The following is an 18,511-nucleotide window of genomic DNA, read 5'->3' on the forward strand; positions in this document are numbered from 1 at the left end:
TTATTTAACCATTATTCTATTCTTGTACACTCAGGTTGTTCCCCCCCCCTTTTTTTTTTAACTATCATTAAGTTAGGCTTCAATAAATACATTTATAAACACTGTTTATCTGGCTATGATTATTTCCTTTGGACAGATTTGTAGAGATAAAATTACTGGAAAAGATGAGCTTTTCACATCTTAACACTTACAGATTTGTCCTGTCCCTGTAAGGAACCTTTCATCAGCCAGAAATAATAAATGGTGTATTTTCTCACATCACCCACTTTTCGAGAAAAGCTGACTACAAACATATGTCCGATATCTGAACAGAGAGCTAGTCTACCTCAAAGCAGGGTAGAAAGCTCAGATATGACTAAGCAGGCTCTATCATACATATCCTAAACCACCCTCAGGGCTGCAGCTCATCAGATTACTGTGTGTGCCAAGCCCCTACTCTTTTAGGGAAGCAGAAAGCCAGGAATTATAACTAACATGTGACACAGAGCAGGGATATGCCATTGTGCTAGCCATTTTGTCTTACATAATCCTACCTAAGAACTTATTTTAGGATATTCCATTTTACATATGAGACAACTGAGCCCAGAAAAGCTAAGAAACAGACCTTCCCAAGGTTACACAGTAAGTATGTTCAAACCTAGACAACACTACCATAGTCTCTGATTTAGACACTGGGCTCCACGGCACTCAGACCAGGCTCCAGTGCTCTGGAGAGGAACCAAATGGAAGGCACCAGTTAAAACCTCCACTCTGGAAATGGAGGTCCAGGCCAGAAACCAAATGAGGAGCCTGAGATGCTTTATGAGACTGATGCCTTAAAAAGCCCCCCAATAACATCAACAAGTCATGTTGTCTTCTCTCTAGAGTGAAAGTGAATTGCACCACATCAACTGTTCTTGAAGCTACAGTGGCTTATATCAGAAAACATATCGGAAAACACTAGACATTAGATCGTGAATATTCAGAACAATGTATATAATCCTAGTACATGATGAATATCCAGTTCAGGGTAACAAGTTACCATCATCATTTAGAAATGATTTGCCTTTCTGTAATGTGAATGAATTTCTTGCTTCTATAATAAAATCAGAAGTATTTGACAAGGGCTTAATAATTATTTATTGATTAGGTTAATCTTAACATTTCTCCAACCATACTCTGAAGCTCAGAAAAAATAACTATTAAAGACAGAAGGTTCCTCTAGTTCAACTCCATCATTTTAGAGATGGGGAAATTGAGGTCCCAAAAGTGTTAAGATAGTTAATTATATGTGTAAAGCCACACTTCTGCCTTGACTTAAAATGTTGTACATTTATTCTACTGTATTTATATTTAACAATAAATTACACAAAAATACATATTTAACTTTTCCTTTTTAGAGCTTGAAAAAACAATTTTCCTTTAATAATTGTGTATCTTGTTTCATGTGTCATTCTTACCATGAGACTAAATTCTATTAATTATACATACTCCTTAAATATCAGTACTACTTGTATTTTATATACCTGTATAATCATAAGGAAAGAAAAATAAACATCAAAATGCTTTGTAGGGCCAGGTACAGGTGGCTCACATCTATAATCCTAGCACTTTAAGAGGCCAAGGTGGGAGGATCACTCAAGGCCAGGAGTTTGAGACCAGCCTGGACAACATGGCGAAACCTCATCTCTACAAGAAATAAAAAAATTAGGTGGGCATGGTGGTGCTCGCCTGTACTCCAACTACTCGGAAGGCTGAGGTGGGAGGATTGCTTACATCCAGGAATTCAAGGCTACCGTGAGCTATGATCACACCACTGCACTCAAGCCTGGACAACAGAGTGAGACCCTGTCTCAAAAATTGAAACAAGAAAAGCTTCATAAAAGGGCATGTTTACTGCATCTTTGTGATATTTTTCATGAAATAGATTCAATGGTCGAGAAAAAAATGTGAAAATGTATCTTGTCTTTAATAACGCATTTCTATAGCTTGGAGTCCAAGACCATGGATTGGCTATCACATCACTGGCTGCGTGCTAGATGGCCTCACTTCACTGATGTGAAATTCAAATGGGAAATCTCCAAAGACTTAAAGGCTTCTCTCAATCCCACCAATTCTCTGAGACACTCAAGAAAAACAGACATTCACAATTCTATTTCAACAGTGTTCTTTCCTATTCAGAGGCAGAGTCACCCCTCTAGCCTTGTTGCTAAAGCTAACGCTGCCCTAGAAACAGACTTACCAAAATGTAATTGAGATTTTAAAGAGTAAGACCTGAAGCTCGAATGACTAAAAGGAGAAATTTCACAGATTTCTGCCTTGAAATACAAATACTCCCTTTCTCACTCCCAGTGCCCCAACATTCACTCAACACCCCTGCCACCCATTCTAGATGACCAGCGGCACTCCAGCATGTGATGTGGACCTAACTCTCTCCTTCCAATGGGCTGGAATCTCAACCCAGCTTGCAGGAAACAGGAGAAAGCAAGAGTGTGCACTGCTGATGTGCTGGGACTTTCTATCAATGTCTTGTTTACTTTTCACACCATCCCTGCAATGTTGATGAGACTGTGTTCCAGAGGTGTCAAAACTGGCAAACTAGCCCAGGTTCACTGGGGGCTGGTGTATTCTGTGGACTCCAGACCATACATACTGCCTTCAGTGGTCTTCAACACAAAACTGAGCTTCCGCAGGAGTGCCAGCCCACCCTGGACTGCCCCAGCCCATGGGCACCTGCGTCAACAGGTGTTCACCCAGCTCCCAACCTGAGCTCAGCACTGCACAGGGGCCAGGGCCGTGGAAACACGGTCCCTTCCCTCAGCGTCAATCTTGATGCCAGAGAAAATTGACCTCTCTAGAATGTCAGAGGGGTAAGAGGCCTTAAAGCACATCTTATACAGCTCCCTCATTTCATTACCAAAAAACAGAGGCCAAGCGGGGAAAGGAAGAAAAAAAAGCATTTAGTACCTTCTGTGTCTCAAACACCATTCAAAGGCTCCCTCAATTTAATTTCACAACAGTCATGTTATAAAGGCATTCTTAGGTCCAATTTACACACACACACACACACACACACACACACACATTTTTTAAGTGACTCAGAGCTTTAGTATCTTGCCCAAGTTCTGATACATTATGTGGCAGATTACCAGCATTTGAACCCAGATTTATCTACCTCCCAAGCCCAAGCCCTTTGTGCCCTCAGCTTAGCCACTGCTGAGGCCCTAGCAGTAATACACAATAGCACAAACTTAAAGGGTAACACTATGCTCTAGACCAGTGATTCCCAAATGTGGCTGATTCATTAGAATCATCTTAGATGCTTTATAAAAATGCAGATTCCCCCACATTCCCACCCCCATTCAGGCTGCAGATTGTGCAGGTCTGCGATGAGGCTTGAAATCTGTATTTTTACGTACTTCCAGTGACTCTGATCACCAGTCTGCCTATTTACAGAAGGATTAAAAAAACAGGGCTGGATCAGCCATGAAAAGCTATTTGGAGTTTGGATTTAACAACAGAATTTTAAAGGAGAAACAATGAAGAGGTGGCTATGACCAGGAGTATTCACGACAATGACACCAGTCAGCTGGGGCTGGGAGACACGATGGAGAGTGACCAAAGGGATAACTAGGAAGGAGCAGTTACAAATCTGGCAGAGGCATACAGACTCCACACGAGGATAACAAGGATACACGGTGCTTTCTGGACCATGGGCAACATGATCAAAGTAGCAGAGGACAAACCAAACAGCAGGCAAGCTTCTGGGCCAGGAATGACAACTACAAGGCTACTGACATAGAGGCACCAGCAGGCAAGTCCCCAAGAAAGAAAAAACTGAAGGGAAAGCTATCTAGATCACCAGAATGCAAGGCTAACAAGGCAGGGTGGATCTGCCTGCTTTGCTCACTGCTTTATCCCAAGCACCTAGTAGGTGCTAAATAAATATTTGTGGAATGAACGCATAGGTGCATTTAGAGGCTGGACGTGGAAGTCAACAAAGATGAATGAGTTGAGGATTTCTTCAAGATTCAAATCCAAAAGACCAGAATTAAAACAACAGTACTGTCTCACGACAGATAAAATAATAAAATACGGTAACAGTACCGGCACAATTGACTAAAAAAGTTCGATAAGAGTAGCTTGTTTTCAGCAAAGGCTCTTCTTCATTACTTCTGGCTTTTCTCTAAGACTTTATTTTGGCTTCTAGTCAATGAAATAAGTAGGTGATTTTGAAATATTGGAATACACTGTTGACAGTGGCATGAATGGCAGGTCTTCTGACTTGGGAAGAAGAAAAGGATGGGCGAGATCTCTTAGTTTGATTTTTGGCAATGGAGGAAGGACAATCTAGTGAGAATCTAAGCTCATATGGCATTTCTCACAGGCCCCACTGGATCACTGCCAGCAGACATGCCAATGGCACAGTGGCTTGACTAGACTCCCTATAAACCTTAATGACAGAACTGTTCAGGCTCTGGGTGGCTGGGTCAGCCTCAGGGGCCTTGCCAACCTAAGGAGACTCCAAACCACCTCTAGTTGGCCAATCAGGTCTCTGGAGACTTGAAAACTAGTTCTGCCGAGGGAAAAACTAGCTCACCTTTTGAAATCCTTTCCAAACTAATGATTATCCTAGGTACCATTTGAATGATCATGTTATACAGTCCCCAACGGCCTGCCCTTGAATGGTGGATACCATCAAAACTAGATAATACCAGGTCCCAGAAGCAGGAGTTGAAAGGCATGTTCAAATTCCTTCTTGGACACTCATGTTCTGCAAGCCTGATCTTATAAAATCTTTCCTTCTTAAATGATGTCTGCGTACTGCTAATATCCAACTAAGAGAGAGCCCCTATTCCTATAAAATTCCCTACCAAAAGTAATTTCATTACTAGAAACACCAAACTACATATATAATTTTTTTTTTTTTTTTTTTTTTGAGATAGGGTCTCACTCTGTTGCCCAGGCTAGAGTGCAGTGGCGTCATCATATCTCACTGCAACCTTGAACTCCTGGGCTCAAGTGAGCCTCTGGACTCAGCCACCCAAGTAGCTAGGACTACAGGTATGCACCACCACACCTGGCTAATTTTTCTATTTTTTGTAGAGAGGAGGATGCGCTATGTTGCTCAGGCTGGTCTTGAACTCCTGGCCTCAAGCACTCCTCCTGCCTGGGCCTCCCAAAGTGCTAGGATTGTAGGCATGAGCCACCAGCCCTGGTCTCCAAACTATATTTTTTTAGAAACTGCAAAAGGTTATATGATTTCAGTTTTACTACCCCTTCTACTGCAAACTTTCCAGAGCTGCCTTTCATAACATACCAAGAGATAATGCACGGGTTCAAATGACTTGACAGTTTTCTTTTAATTCACAGACATCTAAGTATGTTTATAAAATTCCTCTAGTTCAAAACGCTTCCTTTTCTTAAACATATTTCCAGTTCAAATTATGTGTTTACAGCAGTCTGCAATATATTATTTCCAAAGATAAACAGTCATGTAAAAAATGGATAGGAAACCAGCAACATATCACTACTGCCACACTCAGTCGGTCTTTCCCCTTGCCCGGCGCTCCCGCAGTGAAAGTCCTAACCTGCCAGTGGAAAGTATGAATGGATCACTAAGAACAGGCTTTCCCTGCTGTCTACAGCATCTATAAAGAAAGGCTACCAGTTCCTTTTCACAGGCAGCTTTGAGCCTCAGTCCCTGAGAACCTCTTTTTTTCCCCAGAGCTAAGTATAAAACTCAAGAATTCACTAACTGTAGGCATTTTTCCTTTCTTCCTTTTAAAGAGAGGCTTTAAACACAGATCACTACACTTCTAACCCCAGGAAACAGTTGCCGTCTTCAAATTAAAATGCAAAGTACTGGAAATAATATTCTATAAGGGCTAAATTTTTAAAAATTAAGCCTTTCAACTTCATGTATATTTATGCTGCTATACATGAAACAAATAGAAACTGAAAAGCAATTTAAATGAACTGTTGGCCGTCCTGGGCCTTGAAACGGCTTCTACTGAGAAAGACTGACTCACTGCCTAACAAAGGCTCTCTGCAAGAGTCTCCAAGTTGACATTTTCAAAATATCTAATCACCCTTTTGAATCATATTCCAATTTCCAAAAACAGTGTCTACCACAATGAAGCAGTTCACTCGGAAAGCATCCAATTCTGGTTTGAAGTGAGAAATATTAGAAGCCCAAAGATACACACATCATGGGAAAGATGTCACCAGGGAGGACAGGTATGGTTCAGCCAAAAAATTTCCTTAAGCAGCACTGTCAGATTTATGCAAAAACCCAGAGGGGCAGAAGACAGAATCTTTCTCCAGAATACCAACACACTAACATTTCCTAGCAAATCCCCCAGCAAGACTCAGGGAGGAAAAAAAAGTCCTCCTTAACCCTACACATTTTTTTAGGCAAGCTTCTCCTGAAATTTATTAGATAAAAGTTGTCCCTTTGCCCTATTTTGCAACAAGATGAGCAATAATGTTTTTCTGAAATAAACACAGAATCGCTCTCTTTCTGTGTCCAACAAGCCAAAGTTCATAAACTGGCTGGTAGATTACTAATCCCAACGGATTAAACCATCATTTGCCAAAGAGAAATACTGATAAGGCTGGAAGGTCTATTTTACAGCCTCAGCATCCAAATACTCACCTAGTCTGTACAGTTTCCAATTCTACGTGCTTTCCAACAACCTCAAGCAACGTATGGGGACCTGCTAGCACACACACAGACTCCCACACTGACTAAAAATGCCCATCTGCTGTTCATTGCCAAAGAGGGTTCCCAATTCTAAATTTGCCTCAACTAAAAAAAAAAAGACACGGGGCACTCACAAAACCACCTAAAGATAATATAATTTGTCTTGGAAGAGACGGTTCAGTTCATTAGCAATGGTCACGTTATTAGGTGGCAGAAGGACATGGGGAACCAGAAGGGGCAGAAACAGCCGTACTCCCTAACCCAGACCACAGAGGGCACCGAGGCTGCAGACGGAATCCGGGGTGCTGGGGCTTCCACCTGGCCGGACACAGCTCCCGGCGACCAGGTAGGGGCAGCCGCGGACGAGAGGAGGCCCGGGAGGCAGTTCCCTTTAGAGGGCGCTCATTGGGCGACGTAGGGAAACAAGCTCTGGCCCCAGAAACGCGACCCAAAGGAAAAATCAAGTTCTCACTGCCAGGGCGGGGGAGGGAAGCTGGGTGTCCGCAGCCGGCCCCGCCCGAGGAGAGACTCCTCCGGGCCAAGGAGCGCCCCGCCAGGGCCCGAAAGGACGAACGTGGCGGGAGGGAAGCCTCCGTCCTCTAGCGGCCCGGCGGCCCGAGGCCGAGCGCAGTGTCACACGCACCCGCCTGGCCCTGCCCGCCGCACTCCAGTGCAGCCCGTATTAAAATGTCCTCCTGCCCCCAGGGCCCCGCGGGCCGCCCTTTGCCCCTCATCCAGGAGGGGCAGCCGCAGGACTGGGATTCAGCGGCGGGCGCCCCAGCATTTTCCGGCACGTTCCGCGCACCCCCCGCGCCGCCCTCAGGGACAGCGGACTACGTTTCCACGCAGTGTCGGCTACCTCACCCCAGCCACAGGGAGCATCGAACAAAAGAACTTTTGCGAACTTTTCTCTCCGGACACTCGCGAGTCTCTCAAATCTGGGCCCCATTTCCCCAGAATGTGCATTCAGTCGACTGGGAAAGCTGACGTGGAAGGATGGTGTGCGGAGGAAGGGTCCCCAAAGTTTCCAGGTCATTCTTGGGTCTCGGAGAGCGCGCAGAGCGGAGCAGTTCCCTCGCGGGCCCCACACGGGCTCCCTCTCCGGCCACCCTTTCCCCTCCATCCTTCCCGGGCCACGCTGCAAGACCCCCCACTCCCAGGGCGAAGAAGTTGGGAGTGACTTCACGGGCCTCTGCGGTTTAGGCAAAACCGTAATTCTCGTGCCCCCACCTCTGGGGACTGCTGGGGGCAATTCCAGCAAGCAGCAATTTTCTGCGAAAGGGAAGGGGGAAAGGGGTGGAAGAGTGAGCGCATTTGTCCAGGCGGATCCCCAGGGGCTGAGTGCCGTGGGAGGGGGTCCCCCAGGTGGCGCTCCTCGGTCCCCCGCGGGCGCCACAGGCTCCTCTCGTGGCTTCGAGCACCCTAAACAGCGCGCACGTCCCCCGCCTGGCCCACTCACCGACTCCGCCGACACGCAGGCCACCAAGCCCAAGGTGAGCAGGATCCACGCGCGCCGCATATTCCCCAGGGACCGGCTGCTCCCAGCCGCCGCTTGCTTGCAACGAGGGTGAAACGAAGCCTCCTGCTAGCGCTCGGCGCGGCACGCGCAGAGGAATCCCGAGCGGGGTAACCGCAGCGACTGCGGCTCGGGCTCGGGGGCTCGGGCTGGGGGATCGGGGGCGCTCGCTTCCTCCTCCTGCGCCTGCTCCCGCCGCCCGCGGCTGCGCCCGGGGAACGCGGCGCCTTCTCACTTGTTGGTTTCTGCACTCCCGACACGGAGTTGGGGCTCCGGGGAGGTTGCTCGCTGGAGCTCTTCTTGCTCTGCTGTGGTTTTACTCCTCCACGGACTCCCTCCCCGTGTCGCGGTTCAGTTTCTGATTTTAAGGAATAAATTAGATGGCTTGAAATGGAGCTGCAGCAGAAGTTTGGGGGCAGAGCGGTGGGGGCGCGCGATCCGCGCGGCTGGAGCTCCGGGAGTATCTGGAGAGAAGCGCGTCCGAGCGGGGCTAGTGGCTCCCCGGCTGCGCCCCTCCTCCTCCCGCGCCGCCGCCTCCCTCCCCGGGTCCTCCTCCTCCTCCTCCTCTTTTCCTCCGGCAGCTCCCTCCCTCCTCCCACCCAAGCCTGCTACTCCGGGCTCCACCGGGCGACTAGGGGAGAGGAGGCGGCAGTGTGACTCCCAGATAAACCCGGGAGAAATTCCTACAGGATTACACCCCGGATTGGCAGCGCCGAGGACCAGTGGGCGCCAGCGGCTCCGCGCTGTGGCTGCTCTCGGTCTGCTCCTCCGCAAACCAGTGCGCCTTCATTTTCCTGCTCCCTTTTTCCCTTCTCTTCCCCCTTTTCCTCTCTCTTCCTCCACGCACTTTTCCTACCTATTTTCTTTTCTCCTTCTCTTTTTCTTCATTTTCACGTTTCTGGAGAAAAGAGAGGTGAAGAAACGAGACGCATATTTAGCCTTTCTGCCTTCAAGAATTAGACCAGTAGAAAGAAACCGCTTTGTGAGTTCAGGCAAAAAAAAAAAAAAGTTTATAGATGCCTTCAAGCAATGTGAAGTGTTCAGTGTTCGTAAACCGCCAGTTGATGAAAATTGCATTTTAAAAGAGAAGACATGTAGCAAATGTGTGGTAAGAATATTTTCCACCCTTCTGAATCCCCCCACCCCCAAAATAAAGGGAAGTGGAGGAAGGCTCCTATAAACCCAAGTACAGCAGTTTCAAAGCTCATAATTTCCATCAGGACTTAAATACCATTTTTGCCTCACACGTGGTTTATGCCCCAAAGGCATTTTATAGGCTTCATTTCAGCATAGAAGTGTTAACGTTTGAAAGCTACAAATAGGGTAATTTGATGAGAAATTGGATAGAGACCCCTAATAATAACAGATTTAAGAGAACTTCAAAGAAAAGAGGGATAAAGTAATTTCTGGTTTGAAGAAAATAATGAACATGTATTTCCTGAATGGAAATAACTGATTTGAAATATTTTGCTAGGAAGTTACTTGTCTTCTTTCAATTCACTGTCTATGGCATACTATAGAACATGGCAAATGCATATTTCCTTCCAGTTTCTACCACCATTTTTTTCCTCTGACTTATGGAATGAATTATGGAGCCATTCTATTCCTAGAATGCCCACTACAGGAGACCAGGGACCTTTCTGTTTTGTTCACGACTGTATTCTCATTCCTGGTACGTAAAGACACACAATAAATATACTTTGAATAAATTATTCTGTAAAGCTCAATCTATACCAAATAGGAGTTGTGAGCCTTTGATACACAAATCTAGATATATAGATATGAGGCCATAGTAATTTTTGAACTCAGTATTAGAATAAAATACAGTTGTACCCTAAGTGAAAATCACAATGTCTTAGTAACCTATTACTGTAATAAATCTCAAACAAAGAAATTTAACTGGAGAATTACCACTCAAAGTTGGAGATACCCAGCTGTTTGGTTTTGTGTGCTAACTTATAAGCTGTAAGTGCCCATGGGCAAATCTGCAAGTGCCACTGGCAACCAAAAAGGTAAAACAGAGAAATCTAAGGGTGGGCAAAGGGGAAAGAAACCAGGAAAAGAGGAGGCTGGAGCTGTAACATCAAGTGGATGCTCCTCATTCCACTGACACTGAGCTGGCACCTGTGCTAATGTGAGTTCAGATTGGTTTTTGAAAGAATGAACTATGGCCATCTTTTTAAGATGGATTTTTTTTTGCAGGTCGAAGCATTTCATGAGATGGGGAGACTTCTGAAAGAAGATTCCAAAGGAAAATGAACAATGTGGGAGAAATGTGAAGAACCATAAAATATGCCTTCTGTCCCCGTAGGGGACCTGGTCTTCTCCCCAGCCTTGAGGTAAGGTCACACACACCCCCATGGTCCCCAGCAGTAAAGAATTCACCAAATAAATTAGAATTCTAGTAAAACAGGAAAAGGCACTCATTCGCTGGCTCTCACAGTTACTGCTGTTTATTGGGGCATCCACCTAACAAGAAGGATGGTGATTCTCTCTGATTCAGCTTGGGCAGACAGTGATAAAAATGAACAAGTAGATACAAGCATTGACGGGATGCATCTGTCTGCTGCCCTAAAGGCACACCCCTGGGCTCCTGGCATATATGAATCTATCAGTGACTTGTTTCCCTAAAGATGATAATGCAGCATTGAGAGCATATGTAAGAAGGGAATTGGTACCATTTTTGAAAGTCACACAATATCAAGTATATGAAAACAAATAAATACTCAAGGTCTAATGTTCAAACATATTAACAGGTGTGGCAAGAAGGATAATCTGTCAGTATAAAAAGCACTAACACAAGAGCTGGCAAATAGGCCACCTTTGCTGAGGGGGGATGGGGGTGGAGGGTAGGGGATGACCACTGGTGTTGGCCAGGAATATGTCTAAATTTGAAAGCGATAAAGTCCTGTCTGTGTGTTTTGCTAATTGGAAAAATTTTTTTAAACTGATAGGGCCCAAAATTTGGTAGAATTTTGTAGAGTATATCTAGTAACGCTAAGTACAGCTTGTGACTAGAACCAAAGGTTCTTTGCTAAAATGTCTTCATGTCCTCCAGTCTGAGCGCCATACTTTCGGGGGCACAGCTTAACCAATCACTTCCTGAATAGCCTCACTGATTGCTAAAAGAATAAACACCCTACTTCAAGACTCTAAGAAGAAAATATAAAAAATGAACAGAATATAGAGACTAAGACGCAGAAATGTAAAAAATAGGAATTAAAGAAAACCAGACAAATAAAAAAAATAGAAATGAAAGCTGCCGAAGACAGAGTTTTTAACCTAAGCGGGCATATTGGACTCTGTCATTATGGTACCTAATTATATCACATTATAATCATGGACAAGCAGGTGCTTTGTCCCAAGGTGAGCTGTCAGAGTAGGGGAAACTGCAAAAGGAAAAAGATGCCACTTTGCTGTTCTTGGTTGTTGTTCCGCCCCCCACTTTCTGGAATGTTACCAGGGGTCTAGGCTAGAAATCAATTTGGTAGGATCAGCCCTGACTAAATTCACTTGAAAGATGATAAAACCTGAAAGTTAGAGGAAATCCAGCCAGCCAACTATTAATGACCCATTGCTAATAATGGCAAGTGAGCTGAAGCCATGACGAAAATCTACAGGCAATCCAAAAACACTTTTTTAGCCTCAGACTTTCCACTGTTCTCTTTATTCCCCTCCATCTACTCTTTGCCAGGGAAGTTGGCCAATTTGAGTTTTATAAATTGCCATGGTGCTGTTGTTGAACAAAATTGTCACATTTTGGACAGCAGGACACAGACAGGAAAGTCAAGGAACTATATAATACACAAATTATCACCTGAATAAGACAGGAGACAAAACATTAGCATCAGTTTCCTTAACATAACCATATAACCAGGTGATATGGTTCGTAAAAGGCTGACAAAACTTGACATTCATTCAATCAACAAACGTGTATGAATCACGTGTTGCGTGCCAGGTGCTCTCACTGGGTAGGCATATGAATTTTCTTGAACATGTTAGAGTTAATACAGTTTTAACCTGAGATGTTCTCAAATCATAAGTCTTTGACTAAGGTACACGATGAATTTCATCCTAAAATCAGGTATATTTTAAAGAAAAACGTTATAGAACAACATTGTTCTTGGGCATCAAACATTTGGATATATAAATTTAGGAAGGTACCACAGAGGTATCTTCAAGTTATTTGCATTTCATTTGTATATATCCAATTAAACAGAAAAATCTAATCTTGATTGATTTTATGTAAAATGGTACTTTTTTAAATTGACAATTGAAAATTGTATATATTTATGGTATATAGCATGCTGTTTAAAAATATGTATACATTGTATGTAGAATGGCTAAATCAACTAATTAACATGTGCATTACCTCACAGACTCATTATTTTTTTGTGGTGAGAACACTTAAAATCTATTCTCTTAGCAATTTTCAAGGATACAATATATTGTTATTAACTATAATCATTATGATATGAAATAGATTTATTGAACTTATTTATCTTGTCTAACTGAAATTTTATATCCTTTCACCAACATCTCCCCAATCCCCACTCCCAGCCCCTCATTCTGCTCTGAGTCTGTGAGTTCAACTTTTTTAGATTGCACATGTAAGTGAGATGATGTGTTATTTGTCTTTCTGTGCCTGGCTAATAATATCACCTAGCACAATGTCCTCCAGGTTCACCCATGTCATAAATGACAAGATTTCATTCTTTTTTAAGGCTAAATGGTATTCCTTGTGTGTATATATATGCCACATTTTCTTTATCCATTCATCTGTTGATGGACAATACTACTCTTATTGCCACTGTCTGTAGACTATTGCTTTAATGGCTGCTAGCTCTAACGTCATTCACTGTTCTTCGCGATCCATCCTCTCCAAGGCTGTGGAGGGGAGCCCAGAGTGCTACATACTAAATGGTTTCATACCTCCTTGTTCACAGTTATGTAGACCAGGGCTGGAAGTAGGGGAGGCAATTTATGAGTGGGCCTGTGGCCAATCAGATTCGCCTTTCAGATCATTTAAACCAAGGGACTCAGAGTCTTAACTCAATTGTATGCTGACCTGAGAGTCATCCAAAACAGGGAAGGGGTTCTTGTTTGCTGAAACAGAAAAGATTGATCGCAGTGGGAAGAATAAAGCATGTGGACAGAAGCAGCAACAGAGGACATGTGGCTCCAGAATAATACAGGGTTCTGATTTTTTTTTTTCCAGTTCCTTCTCTAGCATCTTTTGAGGCCCAGATCAACTTTCTTCCTTTAGGATCTACAAGATATTCTGGTACCCTTAAAGTAAATTCCTCATCTTCTTTAGCTAGTTTAAGAGGGCTTCTGTTCCTTGTAAACAGATGATCCCAAAGCCAGAGATGAAAATGAAGCAGAGTGTTGACTATCTTATCTTACTCTGGATAGAATGGAAATCTTGCCATTTGGTACTTTATGAGGCATGTATTGGTAAAGAATAGTATTAATGAAATAAACTTCTATTAAAATTATTTAGATTTTCAGAGAAAAAACTTTTAAAGAAAAAGATGTCTTAATTGTTGAATTACCTTTGGAGAAATGTTTTCCATGTAAAGTTAGGTATCTTAAAAATTCTAAAAGCATACTAGAATACATAGATACTTCTGTGAATAAAATAATATAAATAGCATATTAGGATACTCTGTGATGTTAAGAATATCCTGAACAAAATAGTATTAATAACACCTACAAGCTAATGCCAGGAATTGCTTCATTGAACATTTTTCTGAAAGATCTAGAAGGCAAAGTACACAAACTACCAGGTGCTAAAATGTTACTAAATTCTTCCAGCTACTGAAATGAGAAACAGGTAGAATGGTCATGCCTGGGTGAGTTGTAAAATGACCCAACATGTTAGGGAGCCATAATGTAGGCTCTTACACCTGCTATTAGGGTAGGCTGTGCCCTACAGTGGTTAAAACATTAGGCTTTGACAACAGACAGACTGGGGTTTGAATCCCAGTTCTACATATTACTGTGTTCTTAGAGGCCTTGACACCTGAGCAGGCCACTAAATCTAAGCCTCAGTTTCCTCATCTGTAGATTGGAGATAATAGTGTTAACATGTGGAGCCTATGAGCTAATAGTACATATAAAGTATTTAGCAAGTTACTTTGCACATAGTGAATTTTTGTTAATAATAAATCCTAGTTGTTATAAATGCCAGTTGTGGTGATTAGTATTTCCTCTTAATAAATCCCAGTTGTTATAAATGTCAGTTATATTTAGTATTTTCTCTGCCTGGAATAACCTATGTGTTCTCTCAACTCTCTTTTCCTGCCTAACTTCTACTTGTCCCGTAAATGTCAGTTTAAGTGTCCTCATTAGCAAATAGCTGAATGTCTACTATGTGTTGCACACCTCCTCCAGGAAGCCTTCCCTGATCCCCCTAGACTGGACAACAGACCTTTAAAATAATTAGTTCTTACCTATTAATTATAACCTAGGTTAGAATATTTCAGTCATTGTAAAATTGGCTCTTAGAAACACCCTCTGTTGTGGCTAAAACTATAAACAAAAAACTGGATAGCATTAGGAAGGGCATAGGAAACAAGAGTACACACCATTCTATCTTTTAAGAAAATGCACCATAACATGTTTAAACACAAATAAAAACCCAGAAAAGAGTATAAAATTCCAAAATGGCAAATTCTGAAGTAGCAGTAAAGAGTATGGAACTGTTAAAACAAAATAAAACAAACAAAAAACACCTTTGAGTTCGGACAGAAAGGGGGAAAATACTTCTGAGAAGGAAGGAAAAATACAATCTGTCATGAAATCAGAGCTCAAAATGTCTACTTTTTGCTCTTTTTCTTGTAGCTATTAGTAATGCAAACGACAAAGGGCAGGAGTTCTCTGCACTCTTTATTCCAGTGTCACATTATAAAACAGGTCTTTCCCACACTTTCCAATCCCTGTCCACCACAGGCAGACCCCCCACCCCAAAGTGACCTTTGTGAATAGCCTAGTTTGAACTGACCCCTTTTCCCTCTCTGCTCTGTAACCCTGTATGTGTACACTCACACATACACGACACACTGGAGCTTTTATGCTCGCTTTGTTCTTGTTTGTTTTACCAAAATGAGATCCCCTTAATCACACTTTCTTCATCTTGTAGAAGTTCCTCCAACTCACCTGATAGAGCTTCATTCATGTTTTTAATGACTGCCTTAAAAATACCCCTTGGAATGGACATTTCATACTCGATCCAGACATTTCCCTATCCTGAGCATCCCTTCTGTTTCCAGTGGAGATTTTCCACCCCTACTACAAACAGTATTACAGGAAATACCTTTTACATATTTCCTTAATTGCTGGTGATTTTCTGTCTGTGGGCTAGATTCCCAAGAGTGGGACTGTTGGGTTGAAAGGTATAAATATTTTTAATTTTATGAGATGGTGCTTGACAGTTTTACAACAACAACAAAAAGTTCTCACACTCGCACCAGTGATGTTGAGAATAGCCTCTTCCTTTCTCCACATCCCAACCAGCGATAGGTGTTAGTGTTCTTGTCAGCCAGTTGGGTGGGTATGAAGTGACAGCTCATTGCTTGTGTTCTATACATTTTCCTGACTACTGGTACTTGAGAGCATATTTTCACGTGTTTGTTATATTTGGAGCTGGTCTTCTGTGAATTGTCTGTTCATATCCTTTCCTAATCTTTCTACATAGTAATGTGACTTTTTTTTTTTAGAAGAGCTCTTATATGATTGGTATTAATATTATTGTGCTATAAATCCATCTTATATTCTTATATATACTGCAGTCATTTCCAATTCTCTATTCTATCCACTGATCTATTTGTCTATTTCCATATTGTAGAGTATTCATTTGATTACCACACTCTATAGTACCCTCTGATATTCCCAAAACCAACCTCCCTGCTCTCCCTAACCACACACTGGTTATTGTTGTTTTCTTCCCATGCCTTTCTTGGATATTTTGGGGCAGTTTTTCATCCATATAAATTCTAAGGATATTTTAGACAATTAAAATAAACTATTTTAGGATTCAGTTTGGAATTAAACTAAGTTTATGTATTGGTTTGGGGACAAGTCACATTTTTTATGATATTAAGTCATCTGAAACCAAAAAAATGTTATATTCAACTTTGTTCAGATCTTTTTTTGAAATGTCTGTTCATAAGATTTTACAGTCTTCCTGTAGATCCTGTGAACTTCTTATTAAATATATTCCCATTATTTATATATACTGTGTCACTATTGTAAATAGAATTTCCCACATTTTCATTTAGGAACTTACAGCTAGAGAAAAACTGTCTATCTCATAATATGTATTTCATATACTACCAACTTACCAAATCTTTTAATGAATCTAGTACATTTTTTTACTAGAGTCTCATAGATTTCTAGGTATACAATTACATCATCAGCAAAAAATGTGGTTATAATATCTTTTCTAATGTCTATGTCAGTTACTTAATAACAAGTTCCTGGTTTTAATGGAAATGGCTTAGAGTATTGTGTTTTATAATTTGGAATGACAGTTATGATTGGTTTGGGAATAGTCTTTAGTAGATTAAAAAGTTTCATTATTTATTTTGAGTTGGAACTGGTTGTTGAATTTTATCAAAGCCCTTTCAAAATCTAGTGGTATATAATCCTATGGATTTTATCCTTTAGTTTGTTGATGTAATAGATTGTTGATGTTAACTGAGAGTGATTTTCTGACAGCAAGTCACTCCCACATTCCTTGAATAAAACTTGCTTGATCTTAATGTACCAGTTTTTGAGAACTTTGATGTCTATCTGCTAATGTTTGTTTAGAAATTTTTGTATCCTATTTGAAACTGACATAGGTCTATAATTTTTTTCATTCTGTTTTCTCCTAGATCAGGTTGTGGCATTAAAATCATGCTGACTATATAAAATGAGTTGGGGAGTTTTCTATATTTCCTCTCTGTCCTGGACTAATTTGAATAGCATTGAAATGATCAGTTCTTTAGAGAGCACCCAGCCTAGAGACCCATTTGGTTGTGGTGCCTGTTTAAATGGTAGCTCTTTTACTACTCTTTGTTCTGTCATAATTGCTCTATTCAAGTTTATTATTTCTTCTTGGGTCAATTTTAGCCATTTGTATTTTGCCAGAAAATCATTATTATCCTGTAGGCTTTAAAATTTGCTGTCATACATGTGCTTTTAGAGAGAGAAATATTCTTTTATTTTTTTATTTTATTCTGCATATTTTCCTCATTCCTTACCGTGTTTCTTTGGCTCTCTTTCTCTTCTTTCTCATCAAGCTCCTGAGGGATTTATTTCTTCTATTATTAATCTATTTTAAAAGAAGCTTTCACATTTACTTATCCTGACTCTTTTTGTGTTTGTTTGCTTTCTCTTTTATCTTTGTTAATTCTTACTCCTTTTGTCTATGTTTAAGATTGATCTATTTATAATTTCTTAAATGAAATTGCAAATTCTTTTAATTTTGTCTTTCTTTAATAATAAAAGCATTTGAGGCTATGCATTTTGCCCTATAGATAATGTGTCCTTTCTGCTTAGGGGCTTATAATATTTTCCAATTATCCTTAGAATTTGGGAGCTTTACTATGATATGACTATGTATTTGTTAGTTTACAGACTCAGTTCTTCCTTCAAGGAAAAGGTTTCTTGGCTGTTTCCTTAATATTTTTAAATTGTTTTCTCTCTTTCAATATATTTTTCTTTCTGGAACTCCTATTATTTGTATGTTAAATGTCCTGAATAGATATTTTCCAAATCTCTTATCTTTTCTGTCATGATTTCCAACTTCTCATATTATTTATTGATCCTATTCATGAATTTCCCCACTACTAATTCAGATCTTAACAGCACTGGCCATTCTCTCTTTTAATTAACCTTCTGAATTTTTTTAATGGGAAATCATAGGTTTTTATTATTAATGAATTAATTTTATTTCTTTATTTTGTAGATGCACTTAGGCTTTTTAAGTGCTTATATTTATTGATTTATTTATTTTTTAGAGACAGTGTCTGGCTTTGCTACCTAGGATAGATTGCAGTGGCTCAATCATAGCTCACTGTAACCTCAAACTTCTGAGCTCAGGCAATCCTCTGGCTACAGCCTCGCAGGTAGCTAGGATTACAGGCACATGCCACCATGCTCAGCTAATTTTTTTAAAAAATTCTGTAGGCTAATTTAAAATTTTTTTTTTGTAGAAACAGGTTCTCACTGTGTTGCCCAGACTGGTCCTGGACTCCTGATGTCAAGGTATCATCCCTCTGCAGCCTCCCAAAGCACTAGGATTATAGGTGTGAGCCACTGCA

At 41.4% G+C, this 18,511-nt stretch overlaps 1 protein-coding gene across 1 annotated transcript in view; it reads right to left on the reverse strand.

The window, feature by feature from the left end:
• Positions 1–8,667, reverse strand: part of SDC2 (syndecan 2) — a 100,834-nt gene extending 92,167 nt beyond the window's left edge. The window contains exon 1 of the mRNA XM_069465476.1: positions 8,145–8,667. Within this exon, the coding sequence (XP_069321577.1) occupies positions 8,145–8,204 (60 nt within the window). The 5' untranslated portion in view covers positions 8,205–8,667. The remainder of the gene's footprint in view (positions 1–8,144) is intronic.
• Positions 8,668–18,511: the final 9,844 nt, after the last annotated feature.

The sequence above is a fragment of the Eulemur rufifrons genome, chromosome 3 (genome assembly GCF_041146395.1).
Source record: "Eulemur rufifrons isolate Redbay chromosome 3, OSU_ERuf_1, whole genome shotgun sequence".
Taxonomy (NCBI): domain Eukaryota; kingdom Metazoa; phylum Chordata; class Mammalia; order Primates; family Lemuridae; genus Eulemur; species Eulemur rufifrons.